Consider the following 15,703-nt stretch of genomic DNA (forward strand, 5'->3'; position numbering starts at 1 on the left):
ATGGGGCAGGAAAGGGCCTGGGGAGGGGGAAATAATGGGGAGGGGTCTCCAAAAATGGGGGGGTCACAAATATTGGAGGGGTCACGACGGGGCCTGGGGGGGGTCACAGAAGGGTCTGGGGGGGTAAAACCCCCCTGAGGGGGGTCAGGGATCCATTGGGGGGGCAATGAGGGGCAGATTTTGGGGAGTGGAATTGGGAGGGGGGGGGGTGTCCCCATGGAGAGAGTGGGCGGGGCTGAGGGCGTGGCTTACCACAAGGGGGCGTGGCTTATTGCTGGGGAGTGTCCCGCCCTAAGGGGGCGTGGCTTGAGGGGCGTATCCCACCCTGATAGGCTGGGGCGGGGCTTGGGGGCGGGACTTGAGGGGCGTATCCCACCCTGATAGGCTGGGGCGGGGTTGGGGGCGGGGCTTGAGGGGCGTGCCCCACCCTGAGGGAGGGACACGCCCCTCAGGACCCTCGCGGTCGGGGGGTGGGGGGGGGGGCACGGGCGCTGCTGGTCCCCCCCGGAGACACCGAGACCCCCCCGAGAGACCGGGACCCCCCCCCAAAGACACCGGGACTCCCCGATCCCTCAAGACCCCCGAGCCCGCCCCTCTCTCCACCTCCAGCCGCTGCAGAGTCGCCGCCGCCGCCGCCTCGGCCGCCATTTCTTCCCGCGCTCGGCGCTGATTCGCCGCCGCTTTCCCGCCCCTCTTTCTGGTTGGCTCCTCTTCCCGCTACTCGCGCTGCTATTGGACGGCGCCACGCGAGCCTTAACCAATCAGAAAGCGCTGAACCGAATCGACGCGCGGCTATTGGCCAGCGATCGTGCTTCAGCCCCGCCCCCCCTTGTCTTTTGGCCCAATCGGAGCGGGGCGTCCGGCGGCCTCGCGACCCGGAAGTGCTCGGCGCGCGCGCGCGCGCGCGCTCCCGCGCAGCCGCCGCCGCGTTTTTTTCCCGCGCGCGCGGGTTTTCCCGCGCCGCCCGTGACGTCACCGGGGGGGGCGCCTTTAACGCCATGACGTCACCGACGCGGGCCCTGACGTCACGCGGCGGCCCCCCCGAGCCCGGCGGGCCCGAGGCCCGGGCGCGGTTCCGGATCGCGCGGTTCATCATGGAGGCGGGTAAGGGGGGGAGGTGACGTCATGGCGGAGGGAGCGGTGACGTCACGGCGGGACTCGTGTGGAAGGATCCGCGGGGCGGGGCTTGGTGACGTTACAGTGACATCAAAAGGCCGGGATGGGCTGTGGTGTGGTGTCATAGTGACGTCAGAGTGGTGACATAGTGAGGCTAATGGTGGGAGTGGGTTAGAGCTGAGCTCGGTGACGTCACTGTGACGTCATGGTGGCACAAAAGGGGTGAGCTCGGATCAGTGACCCCCCCCCCCAGGTGTGACACAGGTGACACTCAGGTGACCCCCAGGTGCCCCTAAGGATGACACAGGTATCCCCAGGTGTCCCCAGGTGTGTCACTCCTGTCCCCAGGTGTGTCACTCCTGACCCAGGTGTGTCACTCCTGTCCCCAGGTGTGTCACTCCTGACCCAGGTGTGTCACTCCTGTCCCCAGGTGTCCCCAGGTGTGTCACTCCTGTCCCCAGGTGTGTCATTCCTGACCCAGGTGTGTCACTCCTGTCCCCAGGTGTGTCACTCCTGTCCCCAGGTGTCCCCCAGGTGTGTCACTCCTGACCCAGGTGTGTCACTCCTGTCCCCAGGTGTGTCACTCCTGTCCCCAGGTGTCCCCCAGGTGTGTCACTCCTGACCCAGGTGTGTCACTCCTGTCCCCAGGTGTGTCACTCCTGACCCAGGTGTGTCACTCCTGTCCCCAGGTGTGTCACTCCTGACCCAGGTGTGTCACTCCTGTCCCCAGGTGTGAAGCTGGGTTTGGGTTCGGCCGCTCTGGCCACGGCCTGCGGCTCCTTCCACGCCTTCGAGGCCGCCGTGGGCACAGGTGAGGCCAGGTGAGGTCCTGCTGTCCCCAGGTGTCCCCAGGTGTGTCCCAGGTGTGTCACAGACTGTCCCAGGTGTCCCCAGGTGAGGTACTGATGTCCCCAGGTATGACCCAGGTGTCCCCAGGTGTGTCCCCAGGTGCGACCCAGGTGTCCCCTGCTGTTCCCAGGTGTGTCCCCAGGTGTCCCCAGGTGTCCCCAAGTTTCCCCAGGTGTCTCCAGGTGTCACTCCTGACCCTCAGGTGTCCCCAGGTGTGTCCCCAGGTGTGTCCCCAGGTGTGACCCAGGACAGGTACCTGGTGTCCCCAGGTGTCCCCAGGTGTGTCCCCAGGTGTTCCCAGGTGTGACACTGATGTCCCCAGGTGTGTCCCCAGGTGTGACCCAGGACAGGTACCTGGTGGCCGCCGCCTCCCTCTTTGTGGCCGCCAAGGCCCAGGGGACGCCCCGACGGGCCCGGGACGTGCTCAACGTCAGCCTCAGGTGAGACACAGGACAGGTGAGCCAAAAATAGCCCAAAAACACCCCAAAATCACCTCAGGTAACCCAAAACCACCCCCAAAATCACCTCAGGTAACCCCAAAATCCCCAAAAATACCCCAAAGATCACCCCAGGTAACCCAAAAATACCCAATAATTACCTCAGGTAGCCCCAAAAATCACCTCAATGTCACACTCAGGTGAGACGGGCGACAGGTGAGGCCAAAAGTCATCTGAGGTAACCCAAAAATATCCCAAAAATAGCCCCAAATCGCCTCAGGTAACCCAAAAATATCCCAAAAATAGCCCCAAATCGCCTCAGGTAACCCAAAAATATCCCAAAAATACCCCCAAATCGCCTCAGGTAACCCAAAAATACCCCAAAAGTCATCTCAATGTCATCCTCACACTGGCACAGGTAACCCCAAAACACTTCAGGACCCCCCCAAAATCCCCTCAAAACCCCCAAAATCTCCCCAAATCCCCCTCAGGACCCCCCAAACTCCCCCCAAAAACCCCTCCCAGCCTCCCCAAAATCTCCTCAGAATCCCTCCAGATCCCCCTCAGAACTCCCCAAAATCCCCTCAAAATCCCCTCAAACCCCTCCAAACCTCCCCAAACCCCTTCAAGACGCCCCAAATCCCCCTCAGAACCCCCCAGGACCTCCCAAAAACCCCTCAAGACCCCCCCAAACTCCTCAAACCCCCTCAAGAGCCCCTGAAATCCCCTGAAATCCCCCAAAAAATCCCCAAAATCCCCCCAAATCCTCTCAAGACCCCCCAAATCCCCTCCCAAACTTCCCAAAGTCCTCTCAGGACCCCCCAAAATACCCTCAAAACCCTCCCAAACCCCCCAAATCCCCTCAAGACCCTCCCAAATCCCCCCAAAATCCCCTCAAGACCCCCCAAAATCCCCTCAAAACCCTCCTAAACTCCCCAAAACCTCCTCAGGACCCCCAAAATCCCCCTCAAACCCCTCCCAAATCCCCCCAAAAATCCCAAAATCATCTCAAGACCCCCCAAATCCCCCCCAAACCTCCTCAGGACCCCCCAAAATCCCCTCAAAACCCTCCCAAACTCCCCAAAATCCCCCCAAACTTCCCAAAATCCTCTCAGGACCCCCCAAAATCCCCCTCAAAATCCTCCCAATCTCCCCAAAATCCCCTCAAGACCCCCCAAAATCTCCTCAAATCCCCCTAAATCCCCCTCAGGACCCCCAAAACCCCTCAGGATCCTCTCAAACCCCTCCCAAAATCCTCTCAGGATCCCCAAAATCCCCCCAAAATCCCCTCAGGACCCCCCAAACCCCCTCAAGACCCTCCAAATCCCCTCAAAACCTTCCCAAACTCCCCAAAATCCCTCTCAGGAACCCCCAAATCCCCCCAAAATCATCTCAAGACCCCCCAAAACCCTCCCAAATCCCCCCAAAATCCCCTCAAGACCCCCCAAAAAATCCCAAAATCCCCCCAAACCCCCTCAAGACCCCCCAAAATCCCCTCAAGACCCCCCAAATCCCCCCCAATTTCCCCCCAGGTGTCTCCAGCCGGGCTCTGCCCCCCCAGCCCTGGACGGGAATTTCTGGGCTCTCCGGGACAGTCTCCTGCAGTGTGAGCTGCTCCTGCTGCGAGTTCTGCGCTTCAGGCTGCCCCTGGCCCAGCCCCACAGGGTGAGACCCCTCCCCAAAATAACCTGAGACTCTCCTGGACACCCCCAAAAAAATCCCCAAATTTTTGGACCCCAAAAAACCTGAAAAATCCCCAAAAATTCTGCACAAAATCCCAAATAAACCAATTTTTTGGTGCTTTTGGATGCCCCTGGCCCAGCCCCACAGGGTGAGACCCCTCCCCAAAATACCCCCAGAACCCCCCCGGGGACCCCCAAAAAAATCCCCGAATTTTTGGACCCCAAAAAACCCAAAAATCGCCCAAATTCCAACTTAATTCCCAAAAACATCCCAAATTTTTGGTGCTTTTGGGTGACCAAACAAGGTGAGACCCCTCCCCAAAATAACCTGAGACCCTCCCGGGGACCCCCAGAAATCCCCGGATTTTTGGACCCTAAAAAAGCTAAAAAAACCCAAAAATTCTGCACAAAGTCCCAAATAAACCAATTTTTGGTGCTTTTGGAAGCCCCTGGCCCAGCCCCACAGGGTGAGACCCCTCCCCAAAATACCCCCAGACCCCCCCCGGGGACCCCCAAAAAAATCCCCGAATTTTTGGACCCCAAAAACCCCCCAAAAACCCCCCAAAAAAATCTACCAAAATCCCCCCAAACCATCAAATTCCGGAATTTTCTGGTGTTTGTGGGATTTTGGGGGTGATTTTGGGATGAATTTTGTGGGATTTTAGGAAAATTTGGGGGGATTTTGGGGAGATTTTTGGGGTGATTTTGGGAGGAATTTTAGCGGAATTTTGGGGAAATTTTAGCGGAATTTTTGGGGAGATTTTAAGGCATTTTTGGGGAATTTTGGAAGGAATTTTAGTGGAATTTTGGGAGGATTTTGGGAGGAATTTTAGGAGAATTTTGGGAGAATTCTGGGAGAATTTTGGAGGAATTTTAGGAGGAATTTTAGCGGAATTTTGGGGGTTATTTTGAGAAGAATTTTAGAGAATTTTGGGAATTTTGGGAGGAATTTTAGCGGAATTTTGGGGGGATTTTTTAGGAGGATTTTGGAAGGAATTTTAGCAGAATTTTGGGGGGAATTTTGGGAGAATTTTGGGTGGAATTTTGTGAATTTGGGGGAAATTTGGGGAGAATTTTGGGGGAGATTTTGAGGAAATTCTAGCAGAACTTTGGGAGGATTTTGATGGGAATTTTGGGCAGAATTTTAGGGGATTTTGTGGGAATTTTGGGAGATTTTAGGGGGGAGATTTTGGGGAGAATTTTAGTGGAATTTTGGGGGAAATTTTGGGAGAACTTTGGGTAGAATTTTGTGAATTTGGGGGAAATTTTGGGGCTGATTTTGAGAGGAATTTTGGGGAAATTTTGTAAGAATTTTGGGCATAATTTTGGGAAGAATTAGGAGAATTTTTGGATTAATTTTAATGAATTTTTTCCTATTTTGAGAACTTTTTAACCCGATTTTTCCCCCATTTTTCCCCAGTACCTGGTGCAGTACCTGCTGGCCCTGTCCCGCTGGGGGGGGGGTCCCTTGGGGAGGGTCCCGGGGGTCTCCTGGGCCCTGCTCAGGGACGGGGCCGCGGGGGGGCTCAGCCTGCGCCACCCCCCCCCTCACCTGGCGGCCGCCGCCCTCCACCTGGGCCTGGAGCTCTGCGGGCGGGGGGCGCCCCCGGGGACCCCCCAGAGGTGGTGGCAGGTGAGGAAAAAATGTGGGGAGGGGTCTTGGAGGGGTTTGAGGGGGATTTGAGGGGAGTTTGAGGGGAGTTTGGGGGTCCTGGGGGGGTTTGAGGGGAGATTTGGGGGGGTTGAAGGGGGATTCGGGGGGATCCGGGACCCCCCAAGGTGGTGGCAGGTGAGGAAAAAATGTGGGGAGGGGTCCTGGAGGGGATTCGGGATCATTTGGGGAGGATTTGGGGTAATTTGGGGGGGTTTGAGGGGGGATTTGGGGGAGATTTGAGGGTCCCCACTGGTGGCAGGTGAGGAACAATTGTGGGGAGGGGTCCTGGGGGAAATTGGGGGAATTTGGGATCATTTGGGGGCATTTGGTGGGTTTTGGGGAGGGTTTGAGGGGTCCTGGGGGGGATTTGGGGAGGATTTAGGGGGATTCAGGACCCCCCCCAAGGTGGTGGCAGGTGAGGAGAAATTGTGGGGAGGGGTCCTGGGGGGTCTTGTGAGATTTCGGGGGGGGGGTCCTGGGTGGTTTTAGGGGGGTCCTGGGCAGTTGAGGAGGGTCCTGGTGGGTCCTGGTGGAGTTTTGGGGGGTCCTGGGCAGTTTTGGGGAATTTTTTGGGGGGTCCTGAGCAGTTTAGGGGGAATTTTGGGGGATCCTGGGGGGTTTTAATGGAGTTTCGGGGAGTTTTAGGGGGTTCCTGGGGGGTCCTGGGGATTTTGGAGGGTCCTGGGAAATTTTGGGGGGTTCTTGGGGGAGATTTGAGGGATTTTTGGGGGGTCCTGTTGGATTTTGGGGTGTCCTGGTGTGTTTAGGGGCTCCTGGCCATCCCAGGAATTTGGGGAGGGGTCCCATGTGGGATTTTGGGGGGTCCTGGGTGTGTTTAGGGGGGTCCTGGCCATCCCAGGAATTTGGGGAGGGGTCCCATGTGGGATTTAGGGGCTCCTGGCCATCCCAGGAATTTGGGGAGGGGTCCCATGTGGGATTTTTGGGGGTCTCACCCCCCCCCCCCGCCCCCCCCAGGTGCTGAGCCCGGGGTTAACCCCTTCGGCGCTGGAAGGAATCGTGCGGGAGCTTTTGGGCCTTTACAGCCTCGACACTCAGGTGGGGGGGGGCGCGACCCCCCCCCCGCGACCCCCGGGACCCCTCCCCTCCCCCACGGACAGACAGAGGGACCCCCCCAGCCCCTGAGACCCCTCCCCAAAATAAATCCCATTTCAGGTCCTGACAGAGCCTGAGACCCCCCCCCCAAAAAAAAAATCACATTTGAGGTCCTGAAAGACCCCAGGAGCCCCCCCCCAAAAAAAGCCCCAAAACAGATGGACCCCCCCCAAAAAAAAAGTCTCAAAGACAGAGAGACCCCTCCCCAAAAAAGCCTGAAAGACAGATGGACCCCTCCCCCCCAAAAAAAAAAAAGCCTTAAAAACAGATTAATTCCCCCCCCAAAAAAATAAAGCGTCAAAGACAAAGGGGGCTCCCCAATTTGAAGGGAAGTCCCAATTTGAGGGGGGGATCCCCAATTCGGGGGAGGGGGGCGAATTTAAAGGGAGAGTCCCAATTTGGGGAGGGGTCTCCACTTAAGGGGGAATCCCCCAATTTGGGGGGGGGGGGTCCCAGTTCGAGGAGGGGTTCCCCAGTTTGGGGAGGGGGGGAGTCCCAATTTGAGGGGGGGTCCTAATTCGGGGGGATTCCCAATTTCAGGGAGGGTCGCCCGGCCGGGGTTGGGCCGGGGTTGGGCCGGGGGAGCGCGGCTGGGCCTGACCGGAAGTGCCGCCGGCGCCGCCTCACGCCCAAATGGCGGCGCGCGTCTCCCTGGCGACAGAGGGTGGTGTGGAGGGGGCGTGGTCATGGTTGTGATTGGTTGGGTTTGAGGAAAGAGGGCGTGGCTTATCGCCTCGCTTGTCATTCCCGCCTTCTACCAGCGCACGCTGATTGGTTGATCACCCAAAAGGGGCGCGGCGGACGCAGCTGTTTATGGTGACGGAATTCCCGGAGCGCCCCGGGATTGGCCGCTCCGCCCGGCGCTTCTCGTCTGCTCCGAGTCCTCCGGGTTTGCGACAGCGCAGCGGGGCGAGCCGTGTGCTTTACGGCGCAGAGGCACGGGGGTCCCGGGAGGGTCCCGAGGGAGTTTTGGGGAGATCCCGGGGGGGTTTCGGACAGTCCGAGGCGGTTCCGCGAGTCCCGAATTGCCCCCGGTGCCCTCCTTTGTGGAGGTACTCGGAGCGCGCCTCGCTTGACGGCCGGTTGTACGACAGTCACCGGGGCGTGCGGCGCGCTTTACGGCAGCGCGGCGGCCAGAGGGGCCGGGGGGTTTTTGGGGGGTTTTTGGGGGTCCCGGGGGGGATTTTGGGGGTCCCGGGGGGGGTCGGGGCTCAGTGCCCCCCCCAGGATGCCGCTGGCCGTGCAGTGGCCGTTCCCGGCGGAGCCGTCGCGGCGCTGGGCCCTGGCGAGCCGCCTGGTGACGGGGCTGGTGGGAACCTACAGCTGCGTGTGGACCCGTGAGTGGGGACCCCTCCCCAAATACCGCCGGGAGACCCCAAAATCCCCCCTGGGCCCCTCCCCAAATACCGCCGGGAGACCCCAAAATCCCCCCTGGACCCCTCCCCAAATACCGCCGGGAGACCCCAAATACCGCCCGGACCCCTCCCCAAAATCCCTGGGCACCCCCTGAGCTATTATAGGACCCCCAGGACCCCCCCAGCCCCTCCAGGACCCCCCAAACACCCCCCAAGACCCCCCAAATTCCTCTTCCAGCCCCTTTAGCACCCCCTGAGGACCCGTCAGCCCCCCTGGAACCCCCTGAGGACCCTCCCAACCCCCCCAGCCCCTCAAGGACCCCCCAAGACCCCCCAAATTCCTCCCCCAGCCCCTTTAGGACCCCCTGAGGACCCTCTGGGATCCTCCAGGACCCCCCAAATTCCTTCTCCAACCCCTTTAGGACCCTTTGAGGACCCCTCAGCCCCCCCAGGACCCCCCTGAGGACCCTCCCAACCCCCTTAAACCCCCTTGAGGACCCTCCTAACCCCCCCCAGACCCCTTAACCCTCCTCGAGGACCCCCTGGGACCCCCCAGGACCCCCTTAACCCCCCCTGAGGACCCTCTGGGACCCCCCAGGACCCCCTTAACTCCCCTGAGGACCCTCTGGGACCCCCCAGGGCCCCCCTGAAGCCCCCCCGTGCCCCCCCAGGGTACCTGAACAGGCTGAGGGTCCACAATGGGGAGGTGCTGCACGAGCTGGTGGAGAGGAGGGGGCCCGGGACCCCCCTGCTGACCCTGTCCAACCACAACTCCTGCATGGACGACCCCCACCTCTGGGGTACGGGGGGCTGGGGGGGCTGGGGGAGGAGTTTGGGGGGGTCTGGAGGGTTTTGGGGAGGTCTTGGGGGTCCTGGAGGGGCTGGGGGGGTCCTCAGGGGGTCCCAGGGGGACTGAGGGGTCCGGAGGGGGTCCTAAAGGGGCTGGAGGAGGAATATGGGGGGGTCTTGGGGGGTCCTGGAGGGACTGAGACCATCCTCAGGGGGTCCCAGGGGGATTTTATGGGGATATTTGAGGGGTCTCGGGTTTTGGGGGTCCTAAAAGAGGTCAAGGGGTGCTCAGGGGCTCTGGGAGGGGGTCCTGAGCGGTTCTAAAGGGGTTGGAGGAGGAATTTGGGGGGGTCTTGGGGGTCCTGGAGGGTCTTGGGGGGTCCTGGAGGGGCTGGAGGAGTCTGGAGGAGGAATTTGGGGGGCTCTGAAGGGTTTTGGGGAGGTCTCGGGGGTCCTGGAGGGGCTGAGGGGGGGTCCTGGGGGGGTCCTACAGGGTCTGGAGGATGAATTTGGGGGGTCTTGGGGGGTCTGAAGGTGTTCAGGGGGTCCTGGAGGAGCTAGGTGGTCCTGGGGAGGGTCTTTAAGAGGGGTGGGTGGGGGGCAGAGGGTCCTAAAAGGGTCTGGGGGGGTCCCAGGGGTGCTGGGGGAACCCCAAAGTGATTTTGGGGAGTTTTTGGGGGGTCCCAATGACCCCTCTGACCCCCCCAGGGTCCCTGAAGCTGCGACACGTCTGGAACCTGCCCAGGATGCGCTGGTGGGGGGCTTTGGGGGTCCTGGGGGGGGGTTTGGGGGGTCCTGAGGGGATTTGAGGGGTCCTGGGGGACTTTGGGGGGTCCTAGGGTGGATTTGGGGGAGTCCTGGGGGGCTTTGGGGGGTCCTAGGGGGGATTTGGGGGAGTCCTGGGGGGCTTTGGGGGGTCCTAGGGGGGATTTGGGAGAGTCCTGGGGGGCTTTGGAGGGAATTTGGGGGATCCTGGGGGGGATTTGGGGGGTCCTGGGGGGATTTGGGGGGTCCTGGGGTTGTTTTGAGGGTCCTGGGGATGTTTTGGGAGATTCTGGGGATGTTTTTGAGGGTCCTGGGGGTGTTTTTGAGGGTCCTGGGTGGATTTTTTGTTATCCTGGGGATGTTTTGAGGGTCCTGGGGTTGTTCCGGGGGATCCTGGGGTTGTTTTTGGGGGGTCTCAGCGCCCCCTCCCCACATTTCCCCCCCCCAGGACCCCCACGGCCGCCGACATTTGCTTCACGCGGGAGCTGCACTCGCTCTTCTTCAGCCTCGGGCGCTGCGTCCCCGTCTGCCGCGGTACTGGGGGGACTGGGGGGACTGGGATGGACTGGGATGGGATTGGGGGGACTGGGAGGGGACTGGAAAGGACTAGGGGGCACTGGGGGGACTGGGAGGGAACCGGGATGGGACTGGGGGGGACTGGGAGCACTGGAGGGGATTGGGGGGAACTGGGATGGACTGGGGGGGACTGGGAGGGACTGGGAGGGACTGGGCTGCTTCTAGTCCATACTGGGAGGTAATTGGGGGGCACCGGGTCATTCCCAGTCCACACTGGGCTGTTCCCAGCCCACACTGGGAGGGCCCCAGTTCATACTGGGAAGGCCCCAGTCCACACTGGGTCATTCCCAGTCCACACTGGGAGGGTCCCAGCCCATACTGGTGTTGCAGGGGACGGCGTTTACCAGCGAGGGATGGATTTTATACTGGAGAAACTCAACCAGGGCGACTGGGTGCACGTGTTCCCCGAGGGTACTGGGGGCACTGGGGGGGACTGGGAGGGACTGGGAGAGACTGGGAGGGAACTGGGAGAGACTGGGAGAGACTGGGAGAGACTGGGAGGGAACTGGGAGCACTGGGAGGGAACTGGGAGGGAACTGGGAGCACTGGGAGGGAACTGGGAATGCAATGAGGGGAACTGGGAGCACTGGGGAGAGTGGGGAGGGGTCTCAGGGGGGATTTTGGGGGTCCTTGAGGGGGATTTTGGGGTCTTGGGGAGGATTTGGGGGTCCCTGAGGGGGATTTTGGGGGTCCCTGGGGGGATTTTGGGGTCCCTGGGGGGGATTTTGGGGGTCTTGGAGGAGGATTTTGGGGATCCTGCGGGGAATTTGGAGGTCTTGGGGGGATTTCAGGATCCTGGAGGGGATTTGGGGGTACCCTGGGGGGGATTTTGGGAGCCCTGGGGTGGATTTTGGGGGTCCTGACCCCCCCAGCCCCATTTTTCTCCCCCCCTCAGGTAAAGTGAACCTGGGCCAGGAGGTCGCTCGCTTCAAGTGGGGTGAGACCCCCCAAAAAAACCCCAAAATTCCCCCCAGGGACCCCCAAAATGCCCCAATCCCACCCTGGGTCACCCCAAAACCCCTCCCAGAGCCCCCCAAAACCTCCCAAACCCCTTTGAACCCCCAAAACTTCCCCCAAATTCCTTTAAACTCCCCCCAAACTCTCTCCATTCACCCCAAAACCTCCCAAACCCCTTTGAACCCTCAAAACTTCCCCCAATCCCCCTCAATTCCCTTTAAACCCCTCCAGGACCCCCCAAAATCTTCCCCTGTGCCTCCCCCCAGTCACCCCAAGACCCCCAGAGCCCCCAGACCCCTCCAGGACCCCCCCAGGACCCCCCAAAATCCCACCCTAGGTTTCCAAACCCCCCAAAATCTCCTTCTGGGGTTCCAATCCCCCTAAAATCCCCCCCCGGGGTTCCAAACCCCCCCAGATCCCCTCCTGGTGTTCTAAAACCCCCCCAAAATCCCTCCTGGGGTTCCAAAAGCCCCCTAAAAACTCCCCTGGGGTTCCAAAACCTCCTCCTGGGGTTCCAAAATCCCCCCCAAATCCCCTCTTGGGGTTCCAAAATCCCCTAAAAACCCTCCTGGGGTTCCAAAATCCCCTCCTGGGGTTCCAAAATCCCCTCCTGGGGTTCCAAAATCCCCCCCAAAATCCTGTCCAGGTATCGGGCGGCTCCTGGCCGAGTGTCGTCGGGACCCCGTGATCCTCCCGCTGTGGCACGGGGGTGAGGGGGGCTTTGGGGGGGTTTTGGGGGGTCCTGGGGGTGTTTGGGGGGCACAGGGGAAGATTTTGGGGGGTTCTGGAGGGATTTGGGGGGCACAGGAAGGGTTTGGGGGGCACAGGAAGGACATGGGGGAGAGTTGGGGAGGCACAGGGGAAGATTTTGGGGGGTCCTGGGGGGGTTTGGGGGGTCCTGGGAGGATTTGGGGGGCATAGGAAGGACATGGGTGAGAGTTGGGGGGTTTGGGGGGGGTCCTGGAGGGGTTTGGGGGGGTCCTGGGGGGGTCTGGGGGGTCCGGAGGGTCTTGGGGTGACTGAGGGGGGGCACAGGGGAAGATTTTGGGGGGTCCTGGGGGGGTTCAGGGGGTCCTGGAGGTGTTTGGGGGGCACAGGGGAAGATTTTGGGGGGTCCTGGGGGGATCTGGGGGCATTTGGGGGGGTCCTGGAGGGGTTTTGGGGGGTCCTGGAGGGGTTTGGGGGGCACAGGAGGGGTCTGAGGGTCTGGGGGGAGACACAGGGGAAGATTCTGGGGGGTCCTGGGTGGGTTTGGGGGGTCCCAGGTGATTTTTGAGGGGGTCCCAGGGGGGATTTCTGTCCATAGAAGGATCAGTAAATTGAGGGGGGGCTCAGGGATGAGGGTCCCGATTTTGGGGAGGGGTCCCAGAGAAGCCCCCCCCCTCATTTTGTGTCCCCCCCACCCCAGGGATGAGCGACGTCCTCCCCAACTGCCGCCCCTACGTGCCCCGGGTGGGACAGGTGAGGGCACGGGGGGCATTTTTGGGGGTCTCTGGGGGGATTTTTGGGGTGTCTGAGGAGGTTTTTGGGGTCTCTGGAGGGATTTTTAGGGTCTCTGGGGGGATTTTTGGGGTCTCTGAGAGGATTTTTTGGGTCTCTGTGGGAATTTTGGGGTCTCTGAGGGGTTTTTTGGGGGGTCTCTGGGGGGTTTTTGGGGTCTCTGGGGGGGTTTTGGGGTCTCTGAGGGGGTTTTTGGGGTCTCTGGGGGGGGTTTTGGGAGGTCTCTGGGGGAATTTTGGGGTCTTTGTGGGTCTCTGTGGGGATTTTTGGGGTCTTTGTGGGGATTTTTGGGGTCTCTGAGGGGATTTTTGGGGTCTCTGGGGGGGTTTTGGGGGGTCTCTGAGGAGGTTTTTGGGGTCTCTGGGGGATTTTTAGGGTCTTTGGGGGGATTTTTGGGGTCTCTGGGGGATTTTTGGCATCTCTGGGAGATTTTGGTGTCTCTGAGGAGGTTTTCGGGGCTCTCTAAGAGGATTTTTGGTGTCTCTGATGGATTTTTTTGTATCTCTGAGGATTTTTGGTGTCTCTAGGAGCATTTTTTGTATCTCCGTGGGATTTTTTTTGTCTCTTTGATAGATTTTTTTGTATCTCTGGGGATTTTCGGGGCTCTCTAAGAGGATTTTTGGTGTCTCTGATGGATTTTTTTTGGGGTCTCTGATGCGTTTTTTTAATATCTGTGGGATTTTTGGGGCTCTTTGATGGATTTCTTGTATCTCTGTGGGATTTTTTTGTCTCTCTGCTGAATATTTTGTCTCTCTCTGGGAATTTTGGGGTTCCCTGTGGGGTTTTTGGGGGTCTCTCTGGGATTTTTGGGGGTCCCTGTGGGGTTTTTGGGGGTCCCTGCGGGTTTTTGGGGTTCCCTGTGGGGTTTTTGGGGTCTCTGAGGAGGTTTTTGGGGTCTCTGAGGGAATTTTTAGGGTCTTTGGGGTCCCTGTGGGGTTTTTGGGATCCCTGTGGGTTTTTGGGGGTCCCTGCGGGTTTTTGGGGGTCCCTGTGGGGTTTTTGGGGTCCCTGTGGGGTTTTTGGGGGTCTCTGAGGGGTTTTTGGGGTTCCCTGTGGGGTTTTGGGGGTCTCTGTGGGGTTTTTGGGGTCCCTGTGGGGTTTTTGGGGTCCCTGTGGGGTTTTTGGGGGTCTCTGAGGGGTTTTTGGGGGTCCCTGACCCCCCGTTTCCCCCCAGCACATCACGGTGGTCGTGGGGCGCCCCTTCAGCGTCCGGCCCCTCCTGGAGCGGCTCCGCAGCGAAGGGACCCCCACGGTGGGTCTGCCTGGGACCCCCATCCTGGGGGCTGCCCCACAGATCTGGGGGGCTCTGACCCACGGATTTGGGGGTTTTACCCCATAGATTTGGGGGCTCTGACCCACGGATTTGGGGGGTTTTACTCCATAGATTTGGGGGGGTTTACCCCATGGATTTGGGGGTTTTACCCCATAGATTTGGGGGGTTTAACCCCACGGATTTGGGGGTTTTACCCCATAGATTTGGGGGGATTTACCCCATAGATTTGGGGAATTTTACCCCATAGATTTGGGGAATTTTACCCCATAGATTTGGGGCTCGACCCATAAATTTAGGCAGGTCTCTGCCCCATATATTTGGGGCTGGGGCCCCATAGATTTTTAGGGGGTGTCTGACCCATGGGGTGGGAGTAGCTCCTGCTCTGCCCCATAGATCTGTGGGTCCCTTTGCCCTGCCCCATAGATCCATGGATCCCAGCTCTGCCCCATAGATCTCTCCCCTGCCCCATAGATCCATGGGTCCTCCCAGCCCCATAAATCATTAATCCCTGCCTCATAATTCTGTGGCTCTCTGCCCCACAGCTCTCTGCCCCACAGCTCTCTGCCCCACAGCTCCCAGACCCCCAGCTCTCTGCCCCACAGACCCACAGACCCAGAGCTCTCTGCCCCACAGACCCACAGCTCTCTGCCCCACAGACCCAGAGCTCTCTGCCCCACAGACCCACAACTCTCTGCCCCACAGCCCCACAGCTCCCAGACCCCCAGCTCTCTGCCCCACAGCCCCACAGCTCCCAGACCCCCAACTCTCTGCCCCACAGCCCCACAGCTCCCAGACCCACAACTCTCTGCCCCACAGACTCACAGACCCAGAGCTCTCTGCCCCACAGACCCAGAACTCTCTGCCCCACAGGTGGAGCTCCGCAAGGCTCTGACCGATTTTGTCCAGAGGGAATTCGAGGCTTTGAGGGGCCACGCCCGGACCCTGCACCCGGCCCCATAACTGGGACCCCTGACCCACAACTGGGGGTCTTCTGCCCCACAACTGGGGGAGTTCTGCCCCACAACTGGGGGTTCTGCCCCACAACTGGGGGTTCTGCCCCATAACCGGGGGTTCTGCCCCATAGAGGAGCCCCCTGCCCCACAACTGGGGGTCCTGCCCCACAGCCAAGGGCTCTTACCTCACAAAAGGGCAAGTCCAGCCCCACAGCGAGGCCCTCCTGCCCCATATAAAGGGGGTTTTTACTCCATAATTGGGGGTTTTACCACAGATTTGGGGGGTCCTGCCCCATAGCAGGGGGTCCCTGGTGGAGTCCCTGCCCCACAGAGGGGGGTCCTGCCCCACAGACGCCCCTCAAGCCCCCCAACTGTGCACGGTGCCAATAAAAGAAGGTGGAACCTCGGGGGTCTCTGGGGGATTTTGGGGGTTCCAGGGGGATTTTGGGGGTTCCAAGAGGAATTTTGGGGTCCCAGGGGGATTTTGGGGGTTCCAAGAGGAATTTTGGGGTCCCAGGGGGATTTTGGGGGTCTCTGGGGGATTTTGGGGGTTCCAGGAGGGATTTGGGAGGTCCCAGGATGGAATTTGGGGTCTTAGAGGGTCCCAGGAGAGAATTTTTGGGACCCAAAACCAACCAAGGCCCGACCCGAGGAGTTTTTATTGAAGCAGAAGAAAAAAAGGGG

General features: G+C 60.1%; 2 protein-coding genes across 2 annotated transcripts; both read left to right on the forward strand.

Moving 5' to 3' along the window:
* Window positions 1-998: 998 nt before the first annotated feature.
* On the forward strand, window positions 999-6,881 carry CCNQ (cyclin Q; the record flags this gene model as incomplete). The annotated part of the gene is made up of 6 exons (XM_083881311.1): window positions 999-1,104; window positions 1,847-1,927; window positions 2,300-2,405; window positions 3,935-4,067; window positions 5,505-5,717; window positions 6,714-6,881. 6 exons carry the CDS (start codon window positions 999-1,001, stop codon window positions 6,879-6,881), a joined length of 807 nt encoding a protein of 268 aa, XP_083737437.1.
* An 827-nt stretch (window positions 6,882-7,708) lies between these two features.
* TAFAZZIN (tafazzin, phospholipid-lysophospholipid transacylase) lies at window positions 7,709-15,425 on the forward strand. Its single transcript, XM_083881253.1, has 10 exons — window positions 7,709-8,188; window positions 8,878-9,006; window positions 9,704-9,749; window positions 10,209-10,294; window positions 10,667-10,747; window positions 11,232-11,273; window positions 11,940-12,002; window positions 12,702-12,754; window positions 13,968-14,045; window positions 14,937-15,425. The coding sequence occupies exons 1-10, from the start codon at window positions 8,080-8,082 to the stop codon at window positions 15,024-15,026; spliced, it is 777 nt and encodes a 258-aa protein (XP_083737379.1). The 5' UTR covers window positions 7,709-8,079; the 3' UTR covers window positions 15,027-15,425.
* Window positions 15,426-15,703: the final 278 nt, after the last annotated feature.

The sequence above is a fragment of the Zosterops lateralis genome (genome assembly GCF_965231275.1).
Source record: "Zosterops lateralis genome assembly, chromosome: 33".
Classification (NCBI taxonomy): Eukaryota; Metazoa; Chordata; class Aves; order Passeriformes; family Zosteropidae; genus Zosterops; species Zosterops lateralis.